We start from the raw sequence: 16,423 nt of genomic DNA on the forward strand, positions 1-16,423 counted from the left end.
CTAGCGTCAGCTCCCCGCCACTGTCTAGCTAGTGCCGATACATTGGTGCAAAGCTTCAGTATGCATGTGTGCACGGCTGTAAATCGTGACCTGCCTCCCCCTGTTGCTAGTCACTTTCTGCACTGCTGCAGCACATTTACACTGGCGGGTAAGCCCACTGTAGACAAGCCCTGAGCTCAGTGCTCTAAGCCCTTGTCCAGATGAGCCGCTGGTCAGCTCCTGCTGGCTGCTTCTCCTCACCCCATCTCAGCCCGGCTCCTCTGTCTGTCCCCTCCACCCTCACCCCAGCAGGTGTGCAAATACGACTTTGTGGAGGTGCGCAGTGGGCTGTCGGCCGACTCCAAGCTGCACGGCAAGTTCTGCGGTGCCGAGAAGCCCGACGTCATCACTTCCCAGTACAACAACATGAGGATCGAGTTCAAATCCGACAACACCGTCTCCAAGAAGGGCTTCAAAGCCCATTTCTTCTCAGGTAGACCCACCAGCCTGCGGCCTGGGTGTCCTCTGTCCCTCCACCCCCACCCTATCGCTAACCAGCTCCAGCCGCTTACCTATGCCTAGAGGGTGCAGTCCCCAGCCCCTTTCACTGGAGGACACTCTGCTGCCTCCAGGAAGTTCTATGCAGATGCTTCCCCTGCTCCACCTGCAGCTGCACCGGAGAGCCAGGAAGGAGTGGGGAAACATGTTCGAGGTTCTGCAGCTCATTCCAACTAGGAGCAATGGCCAGATCCTCAGCCGGTGTAAACCAGCATCGGTGCTACACTGATTTACACCAGCTGAAGATTTGGACCAAAATCCCAGCCAGGCCCCTGTTTAAGGAAATTGAAAAAAAAACCAACCCCCAACTAAGGCTGTTTCCAAAACTCTCCGTTTAATAGGCAAAATCTCTGTCCCTCTGGAGTTAGTTCCTGTGGGTCACTGTATGCTACGGGGTGTGTACAGTGTACGGTTCGCAGTCTGCCCCGTTACAGGGGTAAATCCAGAAGATGCTGAAGTGGCTGCAGGTCTGCACCAGCGTCATGGAGGTGGGAATCTGGCCCAGTGTACTTAGGCCCAGATCCTCAGGTATTCAGGCACTGAACTCCTGTTTAAAACACTGCAAGTCCGGTGCTGGACTATCTTCGAGGATGTGGGCGTCACTGCTTACTCTGGTCCTCATTCTGCCACCCTCGCTCACACCTGGTGTGCAAGTGCAGTCAATGGCACAAAGGCAGGACTCACCGTGAGTGAGGGCAGCAGAATGTGGCCTTGTGTGTGTGTCAGATACAGCCAGCCACCCCCTGGGATGAGCCTGGGCAGCCCCAGTGGATCCCTCTGCGCCGAGTTCAGCAGTGATGTAAAGCTGCACTGTTACCGGGGTAAGTTATACACACTGGGCTAAATTCGGCTGTCAGCAACATGGCCTCAGCTCCCACTGACTGCTGCGTGTGGCTAAGGATACGTCCATATGGCAGTCAGGGGATGACAGGCTCTAAGTAAGGGATACGTGCCAGCTAACACAGCCGTATGCCAGCTCATGCCTATGGGTCTTCATTGGTTTCAAACAAACTCCCCACGAGTATTCCTCCAACGCAGGAAGCCTAGGCATTGTCCACTCCCAGCTAGGGAAGCTTTTAGTGGCATTGACACAAACAGGGCTTGTCTACACAAAGACTGAGTGCGTGGCCAGCTGGGGTGTGAATCTACAGCCTGCCGCACACTAAGGGGCTGGGTGGACCCTGCTACCACGCACTAAAATTTTCCTAGTGCACTTTGGCACCTTGCTGCTTGAAACTCCAGCTTGCCACGCGCTAGGTCTCGGAATAGACACGCCCACATGCTTTTTATTTCATTTGCAAGGCTAGACCTTGAAGTCAGCCTCTAAACCTTTGGCCCCTGCAGTCAATTACAGGTGCAAAACTGCCAGAGCAAATGACAGAACCAGCGTACGGCTCCAGAACCAGTTGTCATTGCCTGCCTGACTTTAAAAGGTGCTGAGCTCCCACAGGGCCAGATGAAGTTAATGGGGCCTGCCGGTGCTCAGCACCTCTGCAAATCAGGCCCCAGATATCTAAGTGCTGTCATTTGTATATGGAATTATTAATGATGTGTATTGCAGTAGCACCTATGAGCCACAGTCATGGACCTCTTGTGTTAGGCACTGTACGAACACAGAACAAAGAGAGGCCCTGCCCCAAAGAGCTTGCCATCTGATTAGTTGTGCTACATTTAACAGGACGACTCCTGGGAAAGCAATGAGCTGCCCTAGCCCCTGACTGCCCTTGGTGCTGGCCTTCCCTTCCCAGGGCACTGCATTCTCTAGCATTATTGTATCGTAACAGCTTCAAGGAATTTGAGCTATCCGAGTGGGCCACTTCTCGCCTTGGCTATGGGTGTCTCCTCGCATCGCCTCCTCCGCTTTGCCTGTCCCTGCGGTGCATCCCAATCCCTGGCTCTGCTTTGACGATGGCACTGTCTGCTCAATGCCTTTGCCAGTTGTCCCTCCTACGGCCGCGCTGGGAACGTGGCAAAGCATCGGTGCTCCTTCTCTGCTTGAGGGTGTCCCCTCTCTTCCTCCTCTTGCTGGGATGTGTGCTGATCTAGAATGGACTAAAAACTCTCCCTACTTTCCTCGACTAGTAACAGCGGTGAGATATTGACCCGTCCTACTGTCTTGGCTATGCAGGGTCATTTGGATCCCTGGCTTGTACCTTATGCGGCAATGGGATTGCACTGGGTCTAAGTCTAAGGCATTGCACAGGGTCTAAGTCTAGGCAGGATTTGTCCTGAGGTCCCTTAATTATGCTGTGGCGGTGAATCATCTTTGATACATGTAGCCATTCAGCTGCCTACGCTCCTTGGGTTGGGTCTCCTTCCTTTCAAGCAGACAGGGAATGTTGGGACAGTTCCAGTGAAAACCATTACCTGCTTATTTCCTGTGTGGTGTGTGTCTTTCTCTTCTTTCCTACACCAATGCCTTGGAAGCAGTGTTAGCTTCTGGAAATCCTTTATCCGCTTCTTTAAAAAAAAATACAACTCCTGGGCGAGCTCTCCAGCTGATGTAAATCAGCGTAGCTCCATGGAAGACCAGCTGAGGGGCTGGCTCAAGAACCCCAATTCATTTTTGTTTAGGACAGGTTTTAAGTCTGGGCAGGATTTGTCCTGAGGTCCCTTCATTACGTTGCAGCTGCAAATCGTCTTTGATACATTTCATACATGTTTAGGACATGGTTATCTTTAAGCGCATGCTGAAGTCCCAGTGAAGTCCAAGCGACTGAAGGACGTGTTTAAAGGGAAGCACATACTTCTTGAATAGGGATGGATTTAAGCATATGCCTAAGAGCATTCCTGAATCGGGGCCAAAGAAAGTAGAGCAATGATGACAAACTCCTTGAATCCCCAATGGATTCCTCAAGGTCCTGGCCCCTTCAAGCCATCTGCCTGAGCAGTTTTGCCCTCAAAGCTCAGAGAATTTCCTACAGCTCCTGATGAGCGCCCTGCCCCATCCCATGCTGCCACAGGAGACGTTCCAAAGAACCCATCCAACAGGGCTTCTGCAGCTCCTATAGCACCATCACGCTGCTTGTTAATCAAGGCCTTCTGCAGCGGCTGGAATGAATGAAGAGCCAATGGACGGGCTGCGGGTATGGTATTTTTGCTTTATTTTTTTAAATGAAAACAAGGCAAGTAAGGTAATCCGGCCTGGCCCAGCCGACAGGAATTGCCACCATCCAACAAAGAACGACCTCAGATAAGCTTCAGCAGCTGATCATCCAGCAGGATTGCCGAGGCATCCGGGTAAGTGTCTTATTCTCCTCCACTTCCTAGCTTAATGGCCTGCTCCTGGATCCTTTAGTCACCTAGGTGAGTGAAATCGGGGCCCTGCTGAAGTCAATGGGAATTTCATCATTGACTTCAATAGGGTCAGGATTTCACCCGTTCGTTTAGTGGCACTACTTGGGTGGGTAGGGGCTGCAGGATCCCAGGCGCCGATTTAGGTCTTTCTCAGCCTTTTGATGTGCCTTGTGTTTGCTCCCCTGCCCCATCTGCCGTTGTAGAAACACAGCATTCCCCAAAGACTTCCCAAATCGCGCCTACCCACCCACAGAACAATTCAGATCCGTGGCTTTATAACTGCGATGGCCACTACACACCCTTGTTCGCATTTTGTGGCAACTAGGGAACCGTAGGTGACTTCTCAGGGAGCCCCCAGTTTGTCCCATGGGCTCTACTCGCTGGAACGTCCTCAGGCTGTGGATTACCAGAGGTGCCCACTGCTAATGAGGCCATAAAAATATCCCTTCTGTCTCTTCACTCAGGTCACAGCAAGATGAAGCTGGAGGACACAAAGAGAACTGGATTCCCTATTTGGTGTATCACCCCTATTTACTCCCAGAATATTCTATTGTTACAGTCCAACACCAGGCAGGGCCAACCACGAGCAGCTCCCAGATGTTTGTTTGGCTGGCTGGTCTCCTCTCTAAATGTATTCTTATACCCTTGGTCCTCTCTGGAGTTCTTGGGCCACTCATGCTCCAGATTCAGGCAGGAAGCAAAGCCTGGCCGCCACTGTCCGGTTGCACAGGAAGGAACCCTCCCATCTTTGTGACTGAGTCATGTTCCTCACCTCCTGCGCTACTTTGGGAGCTGGGGATAAGCAGAGGCAGCTGGCAGGAGGCAGATCACTCTGGATTCTACCTGAGAAAGTGCTTGCTGGGACCAGAACTAACGGCATGGGTTAATGTGGGTGCGTAAGTTAGACAAGTAAACGAGATCAGCAAGAGAGAGAGCCGTGGTGGAACAGCAGCTGTTGACCACCCGAACAGAAGACATTGGCTGGAATGTCCTATTCCTTAGCAGGTGCTGCAGAGTCTTGGTGCTTATCTAACCACGCTTAAGGAACCATTTCCACTGGAGCTGCCAGTGTCAGTGCTCAGGTAAGCTCCCCTTCTAATGTCCCTTCCACACAGGAGCATTGCTTCACAGCTGTATGTTTGTGTGATTCACTACCTCTTGGGCTTAGGTATCTTTCTGGCCCTTCATTACTATTGTGCAGTGTTATCTGCCTAGTTGTTGCCCTCCATCCCAGTGGTGGCTGCATTTCATCACCGCTACATGTGGCCCTGCTCCAGGAAAGCACCTAAGCACATGCTTAACATTGGAAGTCAGTGGGACTTAAGCACGTGCTTTGGCCAATGGTGTGCTTTCGTGAATCGGGGGGGGGGGGTCGCTACAAACGGGTGTATACGGCCCAATGCTGCATCGCTCGATTGCGGTGGGATGCAGATGGAAAGCAGAATTGGGCCCAGAGTTTGTAAGGTGCTTTGGGATAAATGTCAGACGATATCGTTATTGCTGATTATTTATTTTCAATGAACGAACTGATAGAATAAACAGTTACTAAAGACAGCTTTCCAGTGGGCTCTTTTCCTATGCAAATTCTTTCTTTTATCTCCCCATCCCAGGTGTCCCTCCAGAAGGGGGTTTATTACGCACAGTCCCCCTTGTAGCCCCCTAGTCTTGATTGACACGCTTCTCCCCCCTGCTCTGTTTGCTGCCTGTACAGTTAGGCCTTTCAAAGCCCCCTCCTCTGCCGCATCATGAACTTTGAGCTTTCTGGTTATAAGCCCCCAGGAAACAGGTCTGGCCATTGCAGCAGTGGGCGGTCAGAACAAGGGGGTACATACCGTTGCACATGGGGGTTGTAATGGCACGTCACCCCTGTTCTTAACAGCAGCCAGGCTCGTAAGAGTAACTGGACCATGCATCGTGCTAAACAGAGCCCCGCATGCATGTCTAAATAAAAGAGCCTCCTGAATGCAGCCTGTAAGCGGTGTCTCACCTGGAGCCTTGCGCACGGGAGACACCTGCCTTCCTGGGGGGTGTTCTTTTCCCCACAAGACAGCACGGTCACACAAATTTTGCTATTCTTTGTATCATAGTAGCACACCTAAAGGCTCTAACTGAGATCAGGCTCCTATTGTGCTAGGCGCTGCACGTGCACAGAGTAAGGGACTGGCCCTGCCCGGCGGAGTTGACCATTTAAACAGGCGAAGGAAGGACTGTTAAGCCCCTGTTCTACAGATGAGGAACTGAGGCAGAGAAGTGAAGCGACTGGCCCAAGGCCGCATGGGGAGTCTGGGAACAGAGCCTGGGTCCCACGAGTCCCAGTGCGATGGCTTAACCATAAGACCAGCCTTTTGCTCCAGCAAACCTTTCCTGCATTCATGCTGTCTTGTGGGGAAAAGAACAGCCCCCCGGAAGCCAGTTGTCTCCCGTGCGCAAGGCTCCAGGTGAGACACCGCTTACAGGCTGCATTCAGGAGGCTCTTTCAAAGTGTTCCTGCATTCCTCGTTGACTAGAAATGGGTGCTTCTCGCAGACCAATCACTCTTGGTGTTTAACCCCCTGACTGCGCACTTGGCACTGTACAGAGCTAAAGGAACCACAGCCCCGGGGGCTTACAGTCTGAACATGCAGTGCACGCAAGAGCTCACTGCAAGACCAGGGGCTGGGGCCAACTTACTGCTATTCTTAATACTTGGTTGTCTGCCCCCAGAGTCAGGATCTGCCATAAGTGGAAATCTCCAAAGGCCCAGTCTTAACTGTCCTGTTATTTTTATTTGTATTCCAGTGGTGCCTCAAGACCACAACCGAGATCAGGGCCGTGCTGTGCATATACATAGTGAGCAACAGTCCTTGCACAAAGAGCTCACCACCTAGACAAGGCTGACAAAGGGTGGGAGGGGAAACAAGAGGCCGAGAGAGGGGAAGTGTCTTGCCCAAGGTCACACAAACAGGTCAGTGGCAGAGCTGGTGAATAGAACCCAGGTCTCCTGGCTGCCAGTCCAGTACACTATCTGCGTCACCATGCTGCCTCTTGACCTGTCCTACAGCCAAAGAAATTGCCCATAAAGATCATCAAACCTTCCCGGCTGGAAGCCCATGGGGAGCCCTAAGTAACCAGCCTTCCTACACATGCTCCAAAGCCTGGAGACAACGTCGCCTTTCAGGGAGTTCTGCCATGTGCAGGGGCAGGTCCTTCCCATAACAATTGCAGCCAGGGTTCAGCGGAGCAGAGGTAAGTGGGCAGGTGGGAGGATCTCCACACACCGTCCCGTTCCAGGTGCCCAAAGTGCAAACAACGATCCCTCAAATATGGTCTTCCAAAACTCCTCCAAATTAACACTCTGCAAACTGTGGGCAGTTCCTGTGCCTTCTCAGTTATCTATCTGGAGGGCTATCCCCCACGATGCTCATGTCCCCCACAGGAACAATGTGGAATTTGTATTGGCTTTTAGCAGGCGACAGCTAGTGAAGACTTTATTTGACTGATAGCTTGAAAGGACCAATTTGCTCCCAATACTCCCTTGTCTCAAACCTCTCTGGAGTCTGCCAGCCCACCTCTACCTCCTTGTATTCTCCTCTATGCAGAGCTAAAGCTGTGTTAGGCCAGCGAATGTAGGATAACATGGGAAAGGAGGAGATGCTTCTGCCCTGAAAGGAACACTCCCCCAAGTGCCTTTAGGGGGTGCTGCACCAGAAAGTTCCTCCCGACTGGCCCATCCATCACTTAATGCTGGAGCTAAAGTTTGCTTTCAAGAGCCAAAGAGAAAGGGCGGGGTGTGACTCAGTGGGCTCCGGTAGATCTTGACGCCTTTCCCTTGTGCTGTGCCTCTCCTGTAGTTTGGCAGCAGTCGCTGTGTCTGTGCTTCCCCTTTTGTTCGGCTCTGTAACCCGTGCTACTGAGTATGGCCCCCGCTCTCTGCATGTCCCACTGCCCCCCAGCCCTTTACTTGGCTCCCTTACCTTGGTGTCCAACTCTCCTTCCGGGCACAACAGCACCGATTCGTTTTCATTTTCTCTCTCTCTCCCTCTCTGTCGTTTCAGAAACGAAGCAGCAGCCGCAGCCCCCGAAAGCTCGCCCACCCGGCTTGAAGTTCCGCCTGCAGAAAAGAATACGAGGCCCTAAAGGAACCCGGCCAATCCTTCGTTCAGTTCCTCAGGAACACCACTGCCCCTCCAAAGGATCCAGGGAACAGGGAACCAATGTCCTTCCGTTCTGTCCTAGTTCGCAGCCTCGCTCAAAGAGTGGCCCAGGCCCCAAATTCCTTGCTTGACAGAACTGGTTGTTGGCTTTTTATTTTTTTTTATTCACCATTGTTTTTAGACTCCTCTGGTTTGTCATTGACCAGTTGACCTTTATTTCCAATTTTTATTGTGTCTGTGACATTTCCTATTGCTAAGTAAAGAAGGACACCATGTCCTGGTCTTTCTTGCATCTTTGGTTGTCCTTGTGTCTGTTTTTCTACCTACCCGTCTGTAGAGTAAGCAGGTAATGGTTGTGTCCCATATATATTGAATTGATTTCCATATGGAGTTAGCACAGGGCAAGATTTGTAGACACGGAGCTTGGTTCTCCTCTCGCTTGCACTAGTTTTGTGCTTCAATCACTGCATTCGCTCTGGTGGAAGTGAGAGCCAGGGTCAGGCCCATAGATCTGGTTGCTGCTGGAAATAAGAACTTGCTTGTCTGATAGTTTCCTTCCACTGATAGCTGAACGTTTCGAGTCCAGGTCCGGGGACTTTCAGTAGCAGAGCACTCAGAGTCTGGGAGTAGTGAGTGAGGTATGATTTAGGCACTAGTTGGCACAATTTGTCTCCATGGAAGATGTTTCCACTCGAACAGGCGGTGGTACGGATTGAGGTCCCTTAAGCTGATGTTCACCCCAGTGCAGAAGGGTCATAGGGAGGCCCTGGACACCAATTCAGTCATGGAATTTAAGTGAGATTTTGCAATGCACAGAACCTTGTGAGTGAGCCTTCTGCACTGGGGGTGAGTCTGTCCCTTTCTGAACGGCTCAGCTGCCCTAGATTTCACCCCATTGAGAAGGGCCGTCCATTGCAATGCTGGTGATTCACCGTAACCCAGCAGGGAACAATACCTAGGCCCTGCTAAACCAAGGACTGCTTCTTTTCTTCTCCTTAGACAAAGATGAATGTTCAAAGGATAATGGAGGGTGCCAGCACGACTGCCTAAATACCTTCGGCAGCTACCAGTGCCAGTGCCGCAGCGGCTTTGTGCTGCATGACAACAACCACGATTGCAAAGAAGGTACGTGTGTCCCCAGGATGGCAGGGAAGGTTCGGTTGGCTTGCTGGGCTTCTCAGTGCACAAGGTCTCTGAAGGGTTTGCTGCCAGTGTCCTCTGGACCGTGCACAGGTTTCCCCATCTCTTCATTTTTCCCAGCAACAAGGGGCTGGCGAGGGGATAAACAGCTTAGCTGGCCCTTTGGGAGTGTTGGGTGAGTGAGTTTTGGGGGTGGAGGAAGGATGGAGAAATGATCCTTTGGGGGATAGCCCCCTGGCTGATTCCTTCTTTGGGATCCTCTTCCTGCAGCCGGCTGTGATCACAAGGTGACGTCCATCACTGGTACCATCACCAGCCCTAACTGGCCCGATAAGTACCCGAGCAAGAAAGAGTGCACCTGGGCAGTAACTACCACGCCTGGGCACCGCGTCAAACTGGTAATGTATAGAGCAAGGGACTAGCAGCAGAAAAACACACATGTGATATAGTGACCGACCGGTCCCTGTGTGAAAGATACGACATCTAGGAATTTCCAGTCCGCTTCAGACCAATGGTCTGTCTAGTCCATTGTCCTCTCTCCAGCTATGTCCAGTACCAGATGCTGTGCAGGGAGGTGTATAGCCTCTATAATGGACAATGGAGCCATGACACACATGGGAAGAAGGGGACAATTATGCAGTAACATCCCCGGGGGACATTTCTTGTTAATGTTGCTTTGAGAGCAGTCAAATGGGATGGGAGTAGATTGCAGACAAGGTGACCTCTGCACAGGGAAACTGCCGGCTGCGTCCAGACTAATGTGGCTCCTAACAGCATAGCCAGAGATGTGCTGTGTATGGGACTTGGAATGGCCCCCCATCACTGTCGTGACTTGAGATCCATAGAACTTCGGTGCTTTACCACCTACTGTCATTGTTTCCCTCCGTCTCCTTCCCTCTCCCAGACCTTCTCAGAGCTGGATATTGAGGGTCATCAGGAATGCACTTATGACCACCTGGAGATTTACAATGGGAAAGATGCCAAGGCTCCAGTCCTGGGCAGGTTCTGTGGGGCTAAGGAACCGGACCCCGTCATCTCCACCAGCAACAAGATGTTCCTCAAGTTCTTCTCTGATAACTCCGTCCAGAAGAAGGGCTTCCAGGCCACCTATTCAACAGGTAACTGGGTTTTTGTTTACTTGATGTTTGGTTCAGTGGCAGGTCCCTAAACCCTTCGGAGAGTCGTGGTGATGTCAGGCCAGGTGTGAAGCTCTGGTCCCAGAAGAGAGGGGCTGGAATATTATCCCACTTCACCCTTGTGTCTCCCTAGGAACTGTGGTGCTTTAAAGACTCCGAGGCTTGGCGTGGTTCAGTATTTTGTATAAGGTGTTAAATGTGTGGAGAGAGGCAAGGGGAGGAGAAGAACAGAGAGATTGGGGTCATCGGCTGATAGTAAAGCAACGTTGAGAGGCGCAAGCAAAGCAGCTGCCATGTTTCTTTTTGAAGTCACAATTTTTGGGGGCAGGATGGCTCAGGAGATCAGTGATGGGACAGGGAGCCATTCACTTCTGCATGGCCCTTCTGGCCATCTATCTCACGGCTGCTCAGCAGATCCTGTGCAAAAAACACCCAAGGTTGGCAGACTAAGCAGAGAGGCCAAAGGCTGGATGGGGCCAGAAACTGAGCTCCACTCTCCCTCCTTCCATGACACACAGATGGGGTGGGTGTTTGAGCTCCAGGGTAGAGAGAGGCCCCCCGGGGCTGCCAGAGGTAAGACATTAGGAAATAGAGAAGAAAGGAGATGACCCTCTCTGGCAATAGGTGCCCACCCTTCTTCACCTCCTTGCTATGCGCATGTGTGTGTTCTTACTTCCAGTCTGCGGGGGCCAGATGCGAGCTGAGGTGAAAACTAAGGACCTGTACTCACACGCTCAGTTCGGAGACAACAACTACCCTGGGGGCTCAGACTGCGAGTGGGTGATTGTAGCGGAGGAGGGCTACGGGGTGGAGCTCATCTTCCAGACCTTCGAGATCGAGGAGGAGGCCGACTGCGGGTACGACTACATGGAGCTCTTCGACGGCTATGACGGGACAGCGCCACGCCTGGGGCGCTACTGCGGATCCGGGGTAAGCTCCCTTGCTGTGCTCACTTCCTTCCCACCCCTACCCTGCTTGGCCCCAGAAGGAGGGGAGAGCTGCACCACATCCCGGAGCGAAACCATGTGTCGCATGGCGCTCTGAGCCAAGAACTGATTGTTCGGTTTGGTGGCTGAACGGAAAAATCCAGGGGAAAAACCAAATGTTTTTGTTTGACCCAAAATGAATTTTTTCCCAGGGATTTTATTATGGTTTGTGGTGGTCTCCAGACTTTTTTTTTTTTTTTTTTTTTTTAAGTTTAAGCAAATCTAGCTAAATTTCTAAACAAAAAGTCAAAAAGGTTTGTTTTGAAAATGTCTAAACGAACCCTTTTGACTTTTTCTACTTTTTTTTTTTCATTTGTTTTGAGACAAAACTATTCACTGAATTCAATCTGGATTTCCAACCCGGATAGGGGGTGGAGTCTGGACTGAAAAATGCCTTTTTTGGCAAATAAACTAGACCCTGAAAAAAAAAAACTGGCCCAGCTCTAGCACTCAGCTACTGCAGAGATGGGCACAGTGTAAGAACCTATAGAGAATGGAATAACCAACGATAATGCAAAGCACGGCAAGCCCATTGGAGGAGAGGGGGAAACACCTAACCCCTGGCGGGGAAGCGATTGAGCTTTCAGAGCTGGGGGAGAGGTGGTTGAGACTAGGGAGGGATATTTCAGTTTAACTTGGGTCCATTAGGAAAAAGAGGTAAGCCAAACCGAAATCAGTGTCCACCCAGCGTCCACCCATTGAACTAACCCAGTTCAGGTGGGTGCATAGATAAGCCTTATGCTGCTAGCCCAATGGCCGCCTAGGCTCAACTGTGCCAGCAGACGCCGCCTCAAGCAAGGTGGGGTGTAAGCTGCCCTACCCCAGGAGTTGTCCTGGGATTCAGCCCTTGCTGTCACCCCCCGGTGCCTTCGCCCTGCTCCCTCCTGGCTCCAGGGCTGTTGATGGTTTGCTGCTGACCTCTCTCAGCAGCAACTTATAAGGAAGGGTAAGATGAGCCCAGCCATCCCAGAGAGCCTGTTGACTCTCTGGCCCCTGCAGTCTCTCACCCTCTGGGTCTGTGAGGGAGAAACAGTGTGCCCTGACTGGCTCTCTCCACTCCGTTGCCTCCCTCCCCAGCCCCCGGAAGAGGTGTCCTCCGCCGGCGATTCGGTGATGATCAAGTTCCACTCGGACGACACCATCAACAAGAAGGGCTTCCACCTGCGGTACACCAGCACCAAATTCCAGGACACTCTGCACACAAGGAAATGAGGCCCCACGGCCACCAGGGCCCTCGCCACCCCACGCTGGAGGGACGGTTCTTTTCTGTATAGAACAAATACATGCGCGGGGAGGTGGGGGGAACCAGACAGACTGGATGGAGAAACACACAGTGAACCTCAGCACTAAGACACAGTCACACAGAGGCTAAGGCACAGTCAGCTGCTGGCACCGACCAGATTGAAGGGGGGGGGGGTGTCTTATCTCTTTAAATATCCATTCCTGGGCCTCTTTTTGTTCTTTGAAGCAGGGGACCGCCCAAGCCAGCAGCAAATGTTCTTCTTAACCACTTTGCAACTACCGTTGATGAATCGATTGTATCCCCCAACTCCCCTAACCCCCCACCCTCCGGGAGGTATCGCTTAATGCAGGAAAGTCCAACTGTATGGCAGATGTTTTCCTTTATAAACTTGACAAAGCAGGTATCAGCTCAGCTCTCTGAATGTACAAACCCCATAGGAGTGAAGAGCCCAGCAAACACACAGAAGCTGCTGGCTATCTGTTGTAACGATGTAATAAAAACTCTATCTTGTAAGGAGATGGCCATCGGCCTCTTTAACTCTCGTCTGTTTGGGGTTTTGTTTTAGTGATGCTCTTCTGAGAGACACCTAATGTATCAGAGTCCTTTTCCCCAAATGTACGTTCGTTCTTTTTAAAAGTCTGATCTCCAGTTGGAGTGTTGTCTTCTTTCATGACACATCAGTTGATCTAGAGACAGCCCCGAAAGCAATTGCGGGAAGGAGCCAGGCGCTACCTCCGGCCCCACTTGGAAAGTCTGCATCTAATAAACGGAAAGTGTTGCAAACAAAACCGCCTGGAGTCCTTGCTGGTGTGCGCCTGCTATCCAGGTATTCCCATCTGTGCTCACTCGCTTTTGGATCCTCTTTCATCCTCTGCCATCTGGTGGTTGTTTCCAGCGATGCTGTCACTTTCTGGGGTCCTGCTTTGCAGAAGCCATTGTCTCATTGGGTTCCAGTGGTGCTGGATCCTTCTTGGGAGCAATCCTAATCTCTTGGATCCTATGCTCGTGCCTGCTCTCCAGCTCTGCCGTCTCTTTCGGGGCTCCTGTGGTAGTGTTCTGCTCTCCAGATGTTTCCAGCTATGATCTCTCTTGTGTGGATCCTTTTCTGCAGCCTTCTGTATCTCTTAATCTTCCATGGGTCTGATTCTCCTTTCACACTCATGTTAATCTGGAGGAATTCTAGTGGACTCAATGAAGAGTGTCCACTATATGGTAAATGAGAAGACTAAAAAAGGTCCTATCTATCTGAGGCTTGAGTCAGCAAAACAATTAAGCAGTTGCTTAAAGTTAAGCGAGTACTTGAGTGCTTTGCTGATTCAGGGCCTTTGGGAGACAGGAAGGGCTTTATTGATCATATTTAATAAGTACTTTTAAAACATTTTTATATTCAAATAACATTTCCCCTCGCCCCATGTTGTAAGGGAAATAGCAGGAAAATATTACAGAGCAATTAAGAGAGACAAGAGAAACCTATAAGGTAACACGGGCATTTACAGTCAGCAAGGAGCAGAGTCCTGGGTCTGAACCCTGGCCTGGCTGCATCTCAGGTTTGCTAATATGAAATGCTCAATCGCTGGCTCATTTTGCAGGAGGCGCCACACGTGCAGTGCGAAGCCGTGAGTGGGTCTCTCTGAACCAGAGACCCAAACTCCAGAGCGTCAGGAAAGCTCAGAGCCAGGGCTGAATTGGGCAGTCCAGGCCAGCTCTGATTGCAACAGCCATTCTGAAGCTGAGGAGCCTTTAACTGAGGCTTGGAACAGATTTGTAGAGCTCCTTGTCAAATGCATGTCAAGGGCAAAATGCAGACACTTGGATCAAACCCTCCATTCTCAACCCAAACAGTCTCCAGAGTCCCTGTGGGCAGAGCAGTCACCAGCTCTGTCATGGGTGTGCGGGAGGCACATGGGAAGGGAAACCACGCCCTGGAAACATTTATCCTCAGCTCTCCCAAACTCATCCCCCTACTCCTCCTCTGTATAATCCAAGAAACAAGCTGAAGTTTGATATTGCCTCCATCCCCTTGCCCAAGCCTGCCTGTCCCTCTTCCATTCTGTCTTGTGTCTCTCTCTACATGAGCTGCTTGGATGGCTTCTCTCCTGTGGGTCTGAGAGTAATTCAGTGCTTTTCCTCCAGAAGGCTCCCAAGGCACTTTGTGAGCCCCATACAGGGTATTAGCAACATTGGGAAACAGTTGCCCCTGGGGTGGGGTGGCAGCTCTGTCGACAGCTAGCCTACAGGGCTGTGGGAGATTGGGGGACAACAGCGGAAACACCGACTCCAAGTGCCAAAAGATCTTAATGTCTTTGCAGAGGACACAGGATGTCAGCCTGCTCCAAAAGACACAGCCCGGGGTCTCATCTGATCTCCCTCGGAAGGATAAAGGTTAGATGCACTAAGCACCACCAGAGACCTGCGTGGCCAAATCCTCAGACCCTCACTCAGTTTTTAGGCAGCACTTACTCAGCAAAACTGCCAGTAACTCCAACCAGAGTTTGCTTGATTAAGGAAAGAGCAACTATGGACTAAAACCTGAGTCAGGACCTTGGGAATTGCATTGTTCTTTCCATCAGCTTCAGCATGTGTGCTGTAATTACCTTGCTAAGCAAACTGCTTCATTCAGAGTGTCCCCTCCATCCAAACGCTTAAGTTTCTCTTTTGCCAGCTGTAGCCTGTTGCTCCTTCCTCAGCCCAGTGGTGCTAGAAAAAGAATGGTGCCCAAATACTGTGATGTTGGATATCCTAGAGTAAATAGGGTGGATAGATTTGTTATCATCGACCTTTTCCATAACTGCACTCCTCTAGCCAGGGCCTAGCTGGGACCCCCCCTCTCATTTAACAACATGAGAAGGGCAGGGAGGGCATGACCCCCCACAGGGCCAGCTCCAGGCACCAGCTTACCAAGCAGGTGCTTGGGGCGGCCACTTCGGAGAGGGGCGGCAAGTCCAGCTGTTCGGCGGCAATTCAGAGGATGGTCCCTCACTCCTGCTCAGAGCGAAGGCCCTCCCGCCGAATTGCCACCGCAGATCGCGATCGCGGCTTTTTTGTTTGTTTGGCTGCTTGGGGCGGCCAAAACCCTGGAGCCGGCCCTGACCCCCCAGCACCAGGTCATGGCCCCCAGCTGGAGAACCCTTGAATTTAAGGATTCCATGAAACCGGTCACTGAACTTTGTCCCGAAAGTGATTAAACTGAAATCCACCTCTTGAAGGTCTCTGATGACAGCCTAGGTATGAAACATGCTTATGACATCACCCGGGCAGCTGCTGATGTCACAGAAACCCCAGCGCCTGGCACAATACTCTTAAGTGAAGGTGGTATGGAGATGGGTCAGGTGAGCGGACAGGGAGCAGCATGAGACTCCAGAAAGAAAAATGGAAGGAAATGCACTACACCCCACGGCAGCTTTCCAAGAAGATTGGAGTCACCTACTCCATGGCCCAGTTCATAGTGCAGAGCTATCGCAGGCCACACCACGCCAAAGCTCGCCAACGTGTCACCCACCTTCAGCCAACTCCCAAAAAACAGAACGTGACTGTGTATAAGGCCCAGTGCACGTATTATGTGAGGACCAGGGGCCGAGGCCAGGAGTTAGCGGACTCTGACGCACCTTTGACATCTTGCTGCAGAGCAAAGGGGAAAGCGGAGGAGGATATGTGTGGCTATGATGCTCCGTTGACATCTAATGCCAGGGGGAAGAGGGGAGCCAAGAATATGGGTGACTCTGATGTGCCTTCTCTTCACATCTGTTCAAGATCTTATTCCAGGGCCAAGTCCAGAAAGAAGGGTGTAAGCCCCTCCACATCCTATTCCAGACCCTGCAGGGGAAGAAGCTACGTGGCTCCTACTAGAAAAGCAAAATTTTCTAAAGGAAGGAGGGGAAGAAGGAGGCAAAAGGTAAAAAGGAGAAAAGGAGCCCGGGGTGGGAGATACCAAAGGGCGAGAAAAGCTGTCCC

At 51.5% G+C, this 16,423-nt stretch overlaps 1 protein-coding gene across 1 annotated transcript in view; it reads left to right on the forward strand.

Moving 5' to 3' along the window:
* Nucleotides 1-12,441, forward strand: part of BMP1 (bone morphogenetic protein 1) — an 86,429-nt gene extending 73,988 nt beyond the window's left edge. Inside the window, exons 15-20 of the mRNA XM_065397851.1 lie at nt 289-472; nt 8,967-9,092; nt 9,378-9,505; nt 10,012-10,225; nt 10,923-11,173; nt 12,307-12,441. Coding sequence (XP_065253923.1) covers nt 289-472; nt 8,967-9,092; nt 9,378-9,505; nt 10,012-10,225; nt 10,923-11,173; nt 12,307-12,441 — 1,038 coding nt within the window. The remainder of the gene's footprint in view (nt 1-288; nt 473-8,966; nt 9,093-9,377; nt 9,506-10,011; nt 10,226-10,922; nt 11,174-12,306) is intronic.
* Nucleotides 12,442-16,423: the final 3,982 nt, after the last annotated feature.

This window comes from Emys orbicularis, chromosome 2 (assembly GCF_028017835.1).
Source record: "Emys orbicularis isolate rEmyOrb1 chromosome 2, rEmyOrb1.hap1, whole genome shotgun sequence".
Classification (NCBI taxonomy): domain Eukaryota; kingdom Metazoa; phylum Chordata; order Testudines; family Emydidae; genus Emys; species Emys orbicularis.